This window comes from Hyla sarda, chromosome 4 (assembly GCF_029499605.1).
Source record: "Hyla sarda isolate aHylSar1 chromosome 4, aHylSar1.hap1, whole genome shotgun sequence".
NCBI lineage: Eukaryota > Metazoa > Chordata > Amphibia > Anura > Hylidae > Hyla > Hyla sarda.
Genome location: NC_079192.1, coordinates 177,998,303 through 178,014,002, shown reverse-complemented (window position 1 = coordinate 178,014,002; position 15,700 = coordinate 177,998,303). Strand labels below are relative to the sequence as shown.

The following is a 15,700-nucleotide window of genomic DNA, read 5'->3' as shown; positions in this document are numbered from 1 at the left end:
CTACGCCCTGAGACAGTGGCCGCTGCAGGTACCGTCTGCCAGACTAGCTCAGTCTGTGGGCAGGAAAAAATAAGGTAGACTGCAAGCACTGATCCATCGAGTGGCGGCGCTGGTACAGAGACCCAGGGAGACTCCGCAATAAAGAAACAACCAATGGAGTCCCACCATAACCCAGAGAAGTGACTGAGAGCTTTCTTGCCATGTTGGTGCCCTGCAGGCTACCCCACTGAAGCTGGTTTCAATAAGGGATCCCCTCCGAGGGAGAGGTGTGATGTGGCAGGGTCACATACTTACCTGGCTCTTGGCTATACTCACCCTGATTGAGTCTTTGGCCAGCTCATGCCAGGCTGCAACAGCGGGGCGAGCATGGGCAAGAGGGGACCAGAGGTAATACCCTGGCACTGGCTGTTGGCGAGAAGGGGATGCTGGCCCATTCTTTTATGCAGCATGCTCCTTCATCGCAGAAGGGGGAACAGGTAATGCCATGCTCATGAACCCCCACCGGAAAACCGAAAATAAAAGGAATGAAAAAAACGAACTAAACATCAGCAACTATAAAAACAAGAAAAGGACCAGGTCTGGAGAACTCCAGACCTGCGTCTTGCCCCCTATTGACACTAGCTAAAACGGATTACCTCACTTCCAGTGGGCAGGTATATCCTGCCAGGGAGGAGCCGACTTTTTTTCTATTTATTGTCAGTTCCTCCTAGTGGCAAGAGCATATACCCATCAGTATCCCCAAATGAAGAGCGACTGAGACATAGGAATTTAATAAGTGTTACAAGAGCTTTGCACTACATCAGTGATAATATACTATGGACACACCTCAAATGTCAGTGGCCAAATACCCCCTAAAAAGGACCAATCTGGACAAAATAAGATGTTAAATACTAAACTTACATGGGCTCTCAATGTTACATTAAAGACATTAAGTACATAACAAGAGTAACATTTTCAAATGTATTTTATTACTCACCATCTGTCCTGATGGAAAATGGATGGTTTTTGGCCCTGATTTTCCAATGATCTTGTTAAAAAGTTTCAGGTTAGCAAAAGTTCCTCTAGTCATCACAGCATCATTGCCTCTGCGGGCTCCATATGAATTAAACTCCCTCGGTGCTAAGCTACATGGAGAAAAGAAGAAACACAGATATGACACAAAAATGGACAGGCTGCAAACACATAAGAAAAAAGCAAGTTGCTGCCATGGATATGTGGATGGCAGTATAAAAAGGTTTAAATGTGGAAAACCTACTTTTTCTGAATCAAGTACTTGGCAGCAGGACTTGTACGAGAGATGCTTCCCGCAGGTGAAATGTGGTCAGTAGTGACGGAATCCCCTAAGTAAAGCAATACATGGGCTCGTTCGATTGCTGGCAGAGGGGCTGGGACCTTGTCCTAAAATGAATAAAGTGCCAAAAACAAGATTTTTATTCAGTGACAAAAATAACCAAATTTACTCCAAAAAAATTTGTTTTTTCTTATATAAATCAGGTCTAATCAGTTCTGTTGTCCTAATCCTGGATAACCTCTTTAGAGATCCTGTCATAAGTCCTAGTCCTAGTCCTCAATATTCATGAGGATTTACTGCCAATACCCATCGTTTTAGACAAGTGCCAGTCACTTTATACTGTTCTTAGATAGGGCAGCATAACTCTAGTAACACATTCTGTGTAAAATAACATTCGTTACGTCCCACTTCCTACACATTTTCCTCATTATTTCTGTCAGTCATGTTGTAACAGCTTATCAAAAAGAGCCCATGTGTAGTGCCTGGTAGAGGACCTAGGTTCATGAGGTGTACTATTTTTTCCATTGCATACAGTTCTGTGGGATAGTGCACTAAAAGATAAACCACCCAAATAGAGGCCATTGACACCTTTTGGTATTGGGGGGGGGGGGGGTCTATGGATGAGTTTTTGTATCCCCTAGGATATTTTCCAATGCATATGCGCAGCCGGCACTGCTAAAGCTTAAACAAACCAATATGACAGACACATTTTTAATTTTAATCTCCACACAGAAAAGTTAGTATTTGGGCGGAGAATCAAATACATAAATGTAAGTTTACATACCAGCTTGTTAAAAAATGGAGGACTTCTAATGTAGGTGGATCTAAGATCCCAAGGGAATAAAGTGCTTTCTGGTGAGTCCAAAAGATTCCACCTCGTATTTTGTTTCTGTACAGCAGGGAAAAAAGGGTTACTAGACACTGTTTAAAGGGCAAAATATAACATGGGAAAAGCACATATTTCTATACATCACAGCTTACATTGGAGGTACAACTACATTACAAGAAATTCAGCTGCCACTTGTGCTAAAGGGGTTGTCCCACAAATAAATATCAAAACCTGTATGGAGGACAAGTTGACCAATTACCCACAGCAACCAATCAGATCACTTCTTTCATTTAAAAAAAAGGCCTCTGCAAAATATAAGAAGCGATGTGATTGGTTGCTATGGGCAAATGGTCAACATTTCCTCTGCACAGGTTTTGATATATCTTACCTTAAGTTACTGTTGGATCATGCAAAATATAACAATTTAACATTGCACTTGTATACAATCAAAAAAAGCTTCCATATTGCCCTCTATTGCCCGATTCTCAAAGATCATACCACTCAACACTATGGAGCACATTCTGAAGGGAAAACAAAAGACTTCCAGGGACATTATAATACAATCCCTCTTCCTGTCAATCCTATAGATGCCCTGATCAGGACTGATCACGCCATCTATGGTGTTAATGCTGCCAAGTCCGGCGTGACCCCGGCTGTGAACAACAGCAGCATCCCACTGCCGATTTCCTACAGCGCATTGCACTGAGCAAGAGATCGCTAGGATGTATGAATACATTCAGTTGCATGTAGGCAACTGGGACATATGCATACGTCCTGTGGCGGGAAGGGATTTATGCCCTCTTGTATGTGTTGCTCAAAATACATGCAGTTCACTGAGTAGAAGGTGGTCCCTGGCTTGACCTTTCATTTCATATGGCAACTCTCACTCCAGAGCTGACAAATGAGTGTTCTGTGCAGTGAGGCACTGTGACAGGCCCCCGAATCTCACAGCAAGCTGGTTGACAAGCCAAGGGCATGCACAGAGGCCTGCTTGTTCCACACTTCCTATATCTTGTCTGGGTACAGAGACCCCACAGGCAATAGCTGCAGGGATAAGACAGTGTTGTTAACACTAGGTGTCCCTCCACTGTGCAGAAGTATGGGGCATTTTTTCACCCAAAAATATATATTTTTTTTTTAACCAATGTATATTACAAATATACATATAATATTTTGCGACCATTGTTGATGTGGTGCTCTCTCTGTTGGGTGGTGTGGCCCAGAGCCGGGAGATTGGTCGAGCAGCAGTGGGGCTGCCTGGCCACTGGGTCATTCCCCATGTAGGCTTGGTGTCACAGCAGCAGTGGTCACTGTCCGGCACTACGCCAGTGTTAGTTTAGGGTCCCACTCTTTTCAGGTGGCCTTGACGTGGTGAGTGGGCTTGCATGTTTTGATCAAAAGGTACACTAACAACCTGTTAGTTTTTGAAATTATGCTGAGAAGCAAGTAGATCAAAATAGAAATGGTGGATGTGCGGCTGTGTTTCTGTTTTTTTATTTGTGAGATACCTATAATGTTATTATCTAGATTACATAAAATGTTTTAGCAAATGACGATGCCCATTTAACAATGATCGCTGGTAGTGCAGTGTAATTTGACTTAGCATAACGCTTCCGATTATTCATACCTCTATTTTAATTTTCAGCTCTTTGAACATGGACGGTATAACAAGATTTTCTTCCACTTGTAAAACCTCTTCACGACTGGGCCAAATGTCCTGTAGGAAGACCTTCTCTCCCTGAGAATTCATCCCTGAAATATATTAGGCAAATTATTAAACCACAGAGGTTCTTTACTTTGGACATCCCTTACTTGTCAAAAAAGTCTTGACAGTAAATTAATCTCAAACTTCAATTTCTGTAATCTGGGGTTTGGTATTACATTTTCATGCAGCACTGGGGAAATAAAACACTACACATAGCTTATTCATATAAATGAGTTGTCTGTGTAATGCGGGACAGAAGACAGTAATATCGGGAAGTATTACTTTACAGAGAGAGTAGTGGATGCATGGAATAGCCTTCCTGCAGAAGTGGTCGCTACAAATACAGTGAAGGAGTTTAAACACGCACGGGATAAGCATAAGGCTATCCTTCATATAAGATAGGACCAGGGACTATTCATAGGATTCAGATTATTGGGCAGACTAGATGGGCCAAATGGTTCTTATCTGCTGACACATTCTATGTTTCTATGTTACTTCCAAATGCACACATACAGCAAAAAACTATTGCCCCCAGAGTCTGTATTTAGCACTTACCTAGAGCTTCTGTTTGCAGGTCTATGTTTACCGTGCCTGCTAAGGCATAGGCAACAACCAGAGGTGGGGAAGCCAGGTAATTTGCACGGATACAACTACACCTACTCCCTTCAAAATGCTTGTTTCCAGAGAAAACACCACATGCCACTAGTTCCCCCTGAAAATAAACAACACATCTAACATATCTGACTTAACAGTATACCACACAGTCCCGTAAAAAGGACAGATTGTATTGCCATACCTCTTTAATAGCAGCAACAATTTCCTCAGGTAAAGGATTGGTGTTACCAACACATCTTGAGCATCCATACCCAATGACGTCAAACCTGTATTAAACAAAATACAAATACTAGATTGAGCTGTCAAGTTAAATTTAAAGTGACGCAATTACTGGGTTAATGGTGCCCAAAGCATGTGCAGCATGAGAGAGAAATCAAAGTTATAACTGTCTGGGAATTGGAGCTTCTTATCATTTGGGTGTCCCCAGTAGCTGGATTGATAGATCTCTCTCAATTTGTATATTAGGATAAATCAATCAGGGCTGACTGCTAGTCCTGAAGACTTTGAGCCCTTTCCCAACAGCTGAAACAACAATAAGGATTCCTCTGAAACAGCACAGCCATTCTGTAGCATTCACACACTCCTCAACATTGAAATTGCACCACTAAGATGGACAAGCTGTAAGGTGCAATGAGCCCCCATTCACACTACGGAATTCTCGCGGCTGAATTCCGCGAGTGGAGCTTCCGCCTGGCGGCCGCCGCCGCCGAGTTCAGTCCGGTGCTAGGGCCGCTGGGCACTGAGCCGTCACCATTGACGGCTATGCAGTGCTCGCGGAATCCGTGCAAAGAATGAACATGTTCTTTCTTTGCGCGGAACAATTTCAGCGGCGGAATTGTCCGCCGCGGAAATTCCGCAGTGTGAACGGGTCTCGCGGAAACCCATTCACACTAATGCAATTCACACCAGTGCAATTCATCTAGAATAGTGAAAATCCCTTTAGTTAAATACAGTTTTAAAGGGATCATCCAGTGTTTTTTTTTCCATTCTGCCCAGGCGACAACCACAAAAATAATAAAAACACAAGATAGAGGGCACTGCTGAAAAGAGGGACCGACACCTATGCCCAGCTGTATAACAGCATATAATAAGGAGCCTAACGACCTGTCACTATGGCCACGCGGAGTCCTGGTGCCCTTGAGTCCGGAGGTGCTGGGGACCAAGAAATCCAAAGTCACTCAACAACACACAAATGAAGACAAACAGGTAACCGCACTCACCGCGAGGAAACAGCAAACCGACTCTCCTGGACTCTAGGAAATACCCGGCATCAGGCTGTTAGCCCTGCCCTGCTCAGAGTGGAGGCGACTGTCAGCAAAGTTTTGCGCAGGACGCGCTTCTTCCGGCCTCGTCGGTTTGCTGTTTCCTCGCGGTGAGTGCGGGTACCTGTTTGTCTTTATTTGTATATTACAAAAATAATAAACTTTAACTCGTCTCCTTCTGCTCCCTTGATGCCACCAATATCGTTCTCCTGTCCTCCTACGAGGGAGCGGCAGGAGGTAAGTAAAAGTATTATATTTGTTGTTGCAGCTTTGGCAGAATGGGGAACAAAAAAAAAAACACTGGATAACCCCTTTAAGCTTCATATTTAGGAATGCTAACAAATTGATATAATACTCACCCCAATTGGTTCAGAAAAGGCAAAACTCCACTGGCAGTGAGGTAATGTGTGACTGTTCCACTTCCTGGTGATAAGCTCGTCTTTATGTACGGCTTTACCTTGAGTCCTGCTTCTACAGCCTTTTTAGCCAACAGTCCTGTGAGAGGGATATCATTATATATATATATATTTTTTTTTTATACATACAACAGTAGCTTTTTAAAATAAAAGTATTAGGTGAAAGTGGCATCTTACACTGACAACTTTTACTTCTCTGGCTTCACTAGTCTACAGTGAATTAATCAACATGGCAGGCACTCATTGAAAAACTCAGCACTTAGAGAATACTGTGAGTAAAGGCCAAAGCTCTACCCATATCACGCTTTAGATTTATATTACACTTGGAAAGTCTCCTAATGTGTGCCCAAATGTAACCCCCTAACATATAAAATACTAGCTGAATACCCGGCGTTGCCCGGTTTTTCCTTCCTAAATCCCGACCATCCTGTCCTCCTATCTCGACCTCCCATACTGTCCTCCTATCCCGACCTGTAATATGTGTACCAGGTATTGAAGTATCTCCAGCCGTACGGAAGTTATGTGAGAACATACATTTCCCATTGATTTGCATGGGACTTTAAACAAAACCCCCGACCCGGGTAGTTAAGGGTTAAATTAACCATCCTATATTTTAAGTGGGCATATAAGTAACATGTGACCAAGTATTATCGAAATATCTCCAGACATTTGGAAGTTATGCAGTAACATATATTTCCCATTGACTTGTATAGGACTTTAAACATAAGCCGCGCCCCTGGCAAATGGGGGTGAGTAAGGGTTAAATATCCTATCCTATGTTTGTTGTTGGCATATGTAACATGTGTGCCAAGTTTCATGTTAATATCTTTAGCAGTTTGGAAGTTTTTGTGGAACATACATACACACACGTTGAGTTTTATATATATAGATTATACTATAGAGTGACATGTCACTAATAAGCTCCCATGTTAAAGAAACACATACCCTATGTTATCCAATCATACTGGCGTACATAGGGCCCACCTTCCTTCTATACATAAACAATGCATGTTACCATAACAAGCTGTTTTTTTCTCCTTTTATGAGGCCCAAAGATCAGACTAAAGTCCAGTGCCGGCAGTTAATATACAGCTGACACCTGCCATGAATAGAGGGCTCAGCACTTAAAGGGGTATTCCCGAAAAAAAACTTTTTTTTATATATCAGCTGGCTCCAGAAAGTTAAACAGATTTGTAAATTACTTCTATTAAAAAAATCTTAATCCTTTCAATAATTATCAGTTGCCGAAGTTGTGTTGTTGTTTTCTGTCTGGCAACAGTGCTCTCTGCTGACATCTCTGCTTGTCTCTGGAACTGCACAGAGTAGAAAAGGTTTGCTATGGGGATTTGCTTCTAAACTGGGTGGTTCCCGAGACACGTGTCATCAGAGAACACTAAGACAGAAAAGAACAACTCAACTTCAGCAGCTCATAAGTACTGAAAGGATTAAGATTTTTTTAATAGAAGTCATTTACAAATCTGTTTAACTTTCTGGAGCCAGTTGATATATAAAAAGAAGTTTTTTTCCTGGATAACCCCTTTAAGCCTGCTCTATATGCAATCACTGCCGAACACAGTAAAAATGTGTACATGTGGTCATAAAGAGGATGATTTTGGTTTCAGGGAACACATTAACAATACAATAAGTCAATCAATGAGTGCAAAGGTGTCCATAGCCTTTACCAAATAAGTTAGTCCCACAGAACTGCCAAAGAGCAGAATGTGTTGGGTAGAATATATACACAAAATTATAAGGGAACAGTTTAATTAATTACCTGTCACAAAATGTATGAGGAGCACAAAAGAAACAAAGCAAAAAACTGATAACTATACACATAAAACATACACATTACACAAATATACACTGAAAACACACTTCCCTTTTATCGATTGTGGGGGAGATTTATCAAAATCAGTGTAGAGGAAAAGTTGCTGAGTTGCCCATAGCAACCAATCAGATCGCTTCTTTCATTTTTAACAAGGCCTCTGCAAAATGACAACTGCATCTGGGCAACTTTTCCTCTACACTGATTTTGATAAATCTCCCCCTTTATCTTTAACTATGATGTAGCCCATGACCCACCTAATGCACTGTATTAAGTAGAGGGATTCAATGTATGTAGGGCGAGTGGGTTTTTTCGTCTTTAAACCCCCCTCAATCCGGCCAGCCTGCGAACGAGTTAGTCTTTCACCACGCCATCCAGGTACTAGACACACAGTTATTCATTCGCTCCTTTTTTCGGACCCGTCCGAAAATTTTCTTTATAATCACTGCAATGCACTGAACTTCATTCAAAAGAATAATGTATTTAATAATACATATAATCCGACGCGTTGCGGGGAGAAAATTCCCCTTCCTCAGGGAAGATCCCTGAGGAAGGGGAATTTTCTCCCCGCAACGCGTCGGATTATATGTATTATTAAATAAATTATTCTTTTGAATGAAGTTCAGTGCATTGCAGTGATTATAAAGAAAATTTTCGGAGGGATCCGAAAAAAGGAGCGAATGAATAACGGTGTGTCAAGTACCTGGATGGCGTGGTGAAAGACGAACTCGTTCGCAGGCTGGCCGGATTGAGGGGGGTTTAAGGACGAAAAAAACCCTCTCACCGAAGTAAGTAGGGCTGCTCCCTTGACGCAGGAAATTGGTTGCATATGAATATCGATCCTGTCCGCTCTCCTATTTTTGTGTCTCCATTATATTATTCGGAGTGACGAGTCACTTGCCGAGGAGGATTGATGCAGAGAAAGGACTGATATGAGAGATCACTGGTTGTATCTACGGGTTTTCTAAAGTGTGTGAGTGGTTCGAGTAACCACTCACCAAGTGTAAGTGTGAATTCATTCAAAAGTATTTTGCCAACTGAAGGATCTGTGCACCGCTCCCAAAAAAAGTTTTTTCTTGTACTACTCTCTACAAATGTATGTAGGGAAATCCTGCTAGTAAAGGGAAGTGATGCCTGGGGACATTTTTTATACTGACAAAAGGCTCTACAGAAGACCAACATAAAGGAGCCCAATGAGAAGTTCTACCTAATTAGAAGGAGCCTATTGTTGTATTGATCATTACCTGCAGTTAGCATGACAGAAGGGTTACAATTGTTGGTACAGCTGATCACGGCAGCAATAAGCACACAACCATGTGACAACATGTATTGTGATTTTCTGTATGTAACCGGAACCTCCACTTTCTGCCTTTCAGATGGAATTTGAAATCCTCTCAAGCCCACCTGGTGTGATAGAAATTACCAAAAAATAAATAAATAAAATTGGTTTATTTCAGTTTGAATTATTTAGAAATAAGAAAATGTAATACTTAGTACATAACAGTTCTGGTGTGATACAGAAGCCAGGTAAGAAAAGAGGGATTTTTCTCTAATAAGGCACATTTCAGTTTTTTTTTCAATTCTCTTGTACTACTGATTTAAATCAATCAGACACACACACAAACCTTCTCACTTAAACACACTTCAAAATCCTTCTTCATGTCAGTTACAGATACTCGGTCTTGGGGTCTCTTGGGGCCACTCACATATGGAACAATGGTGTTTAAATTGATTTCCAAAACCTAAAAGGAGAAAAAAAAGTAACTAAGAAGAAAAAGTGGATCAACATTTTATGATTGTCTTGCTTTGACTTGATATATATTAGCCATTATTTTGGCCTCTGTCCATCCTCGCTTCATGTTCCATCAAAAAGATTAAACTACATAAGAAAAAACGTATTGTACTATTTCTCTAATATTCTTTTAAAATAATACACCAGATTCATGCATAAAAGGCTTAGTGGAGGCTGCCAATATGTACAGGGATGAGGATTCCTCTTGAATTGTCCTTCCTGGGGCGGAGGTGCCCACGATGAGTGAAGTTATTGCATGCGCCGCGCCGCCGACGTCCTGACTTCACTTATAGCACAAACCTCCACCAGGAAGTCCCCGCAGGCAGATGTAAGTAGCAGTTGGTTACTTACTACAAAAGGGAGGACCTGCCTACCACCAGGGGCTAACCTTGTCTACTTAGGGGGTATAATTGTTGAAATGAGAGCCCTACCTGCCGTGGGTCATATCCATCTGGGGGCCTGTCTACCTACTGGGGAGCCCTACCTGCCAGGGGTCATATCCATCTGGGGGCCTGTCTACCTACTGGGGAGCCCTACCTGCCAGGGGTCATATCCATCTGGGGGCCTGTCTACCTACTGGGAAGCCCTACCTGCCAGGGGTCATATCCATCTGGGGGCCTGTCTACCTACTGGGAAGCCCTAACTGATGGGGGTCATATCTATCTGGGGGCCTGTCTTCATATATGGGAGCTCTACCTAATGGGGGGACATGTGTATCTGGGGCTGTCTGCCTACTGGGGGAGCCCACCCTTCCTACCAACTGGGGGAACATATCTATGTGGGGCATTATTTACTTACTATGGGAGCCCTACCTGCCTGATAAGGACACGTACCAACCTGATAAAGGGACATACCTTCCTAAAGGGGACTACAAACTTAATGGGGCAGACTGACTTATCAGCGGCCCTATCCACCTAATGGGGTGACATACTGGTCTGCCTATTAAGTTTCTATTAATAAAGATCTTATGTACAGACTATTTTGGTTGAATTTATTTTATGTACCAGGACAAGTGGATGGTCATGAGGGACAAGTAGATTGTGCTCCATTTTAGCCCCTTGGACAAGTAGTTTTTTTTAATTTTTTTTTTATTTCCACACGCCTGTATATGCTTAAGATATGTAAATTATTATTATTATTTTTTTTAATCTTTTGTGGTCTGTGTTCAGACCCAAACCAATCAGTAGAACGAACGAGATGAGAGGAACATAGCCACGCGTTCCTCTCTCTGCTCTGTGTCCATGAGGCCTGGACGGGCCCATAGACTTACATTGTAAGTCCATTCAGGTCCCAAGACACAAAGCCAGCAGAAAAAAAGACAGTGTGAGCACTTCTCCCGGCTCGTATACGGAAGGCATCTAAACACACAGACACCGACCTATGAAAACTTTTAATATGTATCCATAAAAATGTCAAGTTTTTTTTTATTTTTATTACAGGCAAACGTTTACTTCTGGGCTAGGTATAGAAGTCTGCCGATCCCTAACTTCATTTCAAACCCAAAAGAACCAATTAAGCACATTGAGATGCACAGGAAAATTGGATCTTGTATACCCTGTGTAATATGAACTGGTGCAGACCAGGACATCACCACATTATATGGTACTATACAAAGTACTATACATCTGATGAAGTACAAGTCAGGCATATGTTCTGAAATAGATTTAGACAAACAGGGCAGTTTTTTAAAGCTTTAATCACAGCCGTTAAATATACGGACCTATAGACACATCAGTGCTACTATGCATTACCATTCTCTGTGTATAATTACCTTGGAATACCTTGATATTCTTGTACCATTTTCCTCTCTAAGCAACTTTACAGCTTTCAAATATGCTTCAAATATTCTTAGCCTGTGTGGATCAACACCTATCATGGAAAAGAAGTGAAAGACATCAGAATAATTCACATTAAAAGGGGTACTCCACTGCCCCAGTGACTGGAACATTTAGTTCAGAATGCTGGGTATGTGCTATGGGGGTCGTGTTGTCACTCCACGTCCCCTCAATGCAAGTCTATGGGAGGGGGCGTGATGGACGTCACGCCCCCTCCCATAGACTTGAATTGAAGGGGTGTGACGTCACGAGGGGCGGCAGTGACGTCACGACCCCCGCACCCAGCGTTCTGAACTAAACGTTACGGGCACTGGGGCAGTGGAGTACCCCTTTAATAAACTTATGCCACTTGGCGGTTGGTCTCTAGTCAAAAAAAGAAGCAAACATAGAAAAAAAATATATATAAACACATTTTGCAGTTCGCATTTAGTTTATCTAAGGGCCTTTGTTTTAGTATTTTTTAAAAGAAGATTTTTATTACTATCCTGTAAAATCTTTTACTCGCCAAGTTCATGGGAGGACACCGAGGAATGTGAATAATAACTGCTGTCATTACGAAAGGAACATTAAGCCTAAAGTGTTAGCTTCTCTTATACATGTTATTCCCCTCCTGCAGATACTTTGCTGCTCAACAGGAGCAGCAAACAAAAAGGTAACCAGTAAACCTCTTGATAGGTTAGAACCAAGAAGAGAACCCATTCATTAAAACTAGACAATCACTTAAAAAAAGTTAATGGGGGATGTGTCCTTAACCCCTTAATAATGCAGGACGTAAATGTACGTCCTGGTGAGGTGGTACTGAGGTGGTACATTTACGTCCTGTACATAACCGAGAGCATCAGAGCGATGCCCGGAACATGCGCGGCAGGTCCCGGCTGCTGATAGCAGCCAGGGACCCGCCGGTAATGGCAGACATCCTCGATCGCGCAGATGTCCACCATTAACCCCTCAGATGCCATGATTACTACAGATCACGGCAGCTGCAGGATTGCAAACACTAAAATGGATGATCGGATCACCTGCAGCGCTGCCACGGCGATCCGATCATCTAGAATGGCAGACTGAGGTCCCCTCACCTGCCTACGCTGCCTTCCACGGGTCTTCTGCTCTGGTCTGCGATCAAGCAGAAGATGACCGATAACACTGATCAGTGCTATGTCCTATGCATAGCACTGAACAGTATTAGCAATTAAATGACTGCAATAAATAGTCCCCTATGGGGACTATTAAAGTGTAAAAATAAGTGTAAAAAAAGTTTGGGCAGCCTCTGCCCCACAACAGAGACAATTAAAGTCAGGGCAAAGGCCTATACAACATAAAAAGTACAAAGTACTATACATGTGATGAAGGGGGGTGCTGCAGCGGAGAATCCGGGGGGGGGGGGGGGGGGGTTAAATAATCTTCACAGGCAGGATTACAATGAAAGGTGACACCTTGATTATAAAGCTGTTATAAAAAAAAAAAGGTTTATGTGGCTGATATACTCTACATTTCTATACTATTAGTGCAACAGCTCAATCAACTTAAAATCACAATAGAACAGCAAAGTAAGAATATGTATCAGTATCTTTAAATAAGTAAAATAAAAAAGTGAAATGGCAACATTCCCTATAAAAAAAGACTTAGGCTAGGTTCACGTTGCAGTCAGGCTCTGCAAATCTGTCAAAACTTCAGGAGTTTAGCAGAAAAAAAAAAATAAAAATAAAAATAGTTCATGCACAATGGACCCCATTCAAGTCAATAAGATCCGTCGGGACTTGGTGGAGTTAGTTGGACCATATTTGGGGCCATTCGGCAGACCCAGAACGGGACGGAGCACAATGGCAATGTGAACATTGCATAAGGTAAATGATTTTAAAATAACTGACATATTGTGGATTTCTTATAATGCACCACACAATGCTGCCAGATGTCGTACTAACCTGATACTCAAGCCAGAAGACTTACCAGTTTGTTTCAGGTGGCTAAGGGTTATTTGGTCCACTGGAAAGAAGGCCACTGTAGCACCATACTCAGGACACATGTTGGCTATTGTGGTACGGTCGGCAATTGAAAGCTGAGACACTCCCTCTCCAAAAAATTCCACAAATCTTCCAGACAAGTCAGCTTGCCTTAAATGCTGCAAAAAACAAAAAAAAGTTTTCTCTGAAGGACTTTAAAAAAAGGAAAAAAAATTAAAGGGGTACGCCAATGGAAAACAACTGGCTACAGAAAGTTAAAGGGGTATTTCAGGATATTTTTTTTATTTGACTATGCTACAGGGGCTGTAAAGTTAGTGTAGTTCATAATATAGTGTCTGTACCAGTGTGCGATGGTTTTCTCACTATTCTTTGTGATTTTCAACCCAATATTTATTTTTATCAGCATACAAAATGACTGTTGTCTCTGATTTTTCCCAGGTTGCAATGCGGCCGAGACCTGACTCACTAGTCAGCTGATGACAGGGAACCTGTCTGCATTAATGGGTGGAGTGATCGCTTGGTGGGAGAGAGATCATTTTGCAACGAATGCAACAGCTGTAGGCACCCTGATTGAAAACCACAGGTCTTTTGAATGGATGCAGCTCATTTATGTTTCAATGGGGGGGCTGATGTGTGGGAGGGAGGAAAATGGAATTATGGGATTTGTAGGCAAAAAAAGGAAAAGTCAAACAGGAAATACCAGTTGACAAAAAGCTAGCCACAGTATTATGGTAATCTCACAACATAGCCATTTAGCCCCAAGACAAGCGCAGATCCTTCCTAAGCATGTCCATTACTGCCTGCCAGGTACGTACTAAAATCAGCTTATGGTGGAGAACCACTTTAAAGAGTACCTGTCACCAAACTAAATATTGTTCCAATATTGTTAAATCTTGTTAAATATTGTTCCAATACCAAAATATTGTTCCTTATGTAATTATAAGACACTTTGCTATTTTACTTGCTGTTAAAATTCTCAACCTTTATATGTTTTTAATGTGATTGAAAAATGGCCAATAGGTGGCTCTGTTCTGTTCCCTGTACAAGTCAAACAGTTAGTTTGGTCTGCCAGGCCGGGTGTGCGTTCGGGGCATGGCAAAGCACTGCAGGGAGCTCACACAATGTGAGCAAGGGAAAAGTATGATACAGAGCATTTAAAGCTCGGAATTTTTTTTTTCTTGTTTTTTAAAGGCAGGAGGGGTGTTAGGAGTAGTTAGGGAATATAATCTGAATTAGTTTAAAGGGGTATTCCAGGCAAAACCTTTTTATATTATAATAGATAGAGATATCTATCTCCCTCCCTCCCTCCCTCTCCCTCTCCCTCTCCCCCTCTCCCCCTCCCTCCGGAAAGTTAAACAGATTTGTAAATTACTTCCATTAAAAAATCTTAATCCTTCCAATAGTTATTAGCTTCTGAAGTTTTCTGTCTAACTGCTCAATGATGATGTCACGTCCCGGGAGCTGTGCATGATGGGAGAATATCCCCATAGGAACTGCACAGCTCCCGGGACGTGAGTCATCAGAGAGCAGTTAGACAGAAAACAACAACTCAACTTCAGAAGCTAATAACTATTGGAAGGATTAAGATTTTTTTAATAGAAGTAATTTACAAATCGGTTTAACTTTCCGGAGCCAGTTGATATATAAAAAAACAGTTTTGGCCTGGAATACCCCTTTAAGAAATATGGTTTGATCACACGTACTCTAAACCGATTTCTAAATTACTTCTATTTAATAATCTTACTCCTTCAAGTACTTATCAGATACTGTATGCTCCAGAGAAAGTTATTTTCTTTTTGAATTTCTTTTCTGTCTGACCACAGTGCTCTCTGCTGACACTTCTGTCCATGTCAGGAACTGTCCAGAGCAGGAGAGTATTGCTATGGGGATTTGTTCCTGCTCTGGACAGTTCCTGACATGGACAGAGGTGTCAACAGAGAGCACTGTGGTCAGATAGACAAAAACAAAAGTAGTAATTAAAAAATATGTTTAACTTTCTGGCACCAGTTGATTTTAAGTTGACATGATGCTAAGATTTGAAGTGTCATAACAGCTGTGGGAGCAGCAGGTTGCAAACTTCTCCCCTCCCTGCCATTATTGATTGACATAAGCTGTGCACATCCCAGCCAAGGCAGGGATGGCAGAAGAGTCCATGCTGTAGCTCAGGAT

General features: G+C 41.9%; 1 protein-coding gene across 2 annotated transcripts in view; it reads right to left on the bottom strand.

The window, feature by feature from the left end:
• Window positions 1–15,700, bottom strand: part of IREB2 (iron responsive element binding protein 2) — a 53,304-nt gene that overhangs the window by 12,068 nt on the left and 25,536 nt on the right. For both annotated transcript variants that reach the window (XM_056572900.1, XM_056572899.1), the window contains exons 10-20: window positions 13,518–13,689; window positions 11,507–11,604; window positions 9,569–9,685; window positions 9,188–9,347; window positions 6,062–6,197; window positions 4,622–4,706; window positions 4,381–4,537; window positions 3,748–3,872; window positions 2,076–2,180; window positions 1,256–1,398; window positions 977–1,124 (exon numbers count right to left, since the gene is read on the bottom strand). In XM_056572900.1, the coding sequence (XP_056428875.1) occupies window positions 977–1,124; window positions 1,256–1,398; window positions 2,076–2,180; window positions 3,748–3,872; window positions 4,381–4,537; window positions 4,622–4,706; window positions 6,062–6,197; window positions 9,188–9,347; window positions 9,569–9,685; window positions 11,507–11,604; window positions 13,518–13,689 (1,446 nt within the window). The remainder of the gene's footprint in view (window positions 1–976; window positions 1,125–1,255; window positions 1,399–2,075; window positions 2,181–3,747; window positions 3,873–4,380; window positions 4,538–4,621; window positions 4,707–6,061; window positions 6,198–9,187; window positions 9,348–9,568; window positions 9,686–11,506; window positions 11,605–13,517; window positions 13,690–15,700) is intronic.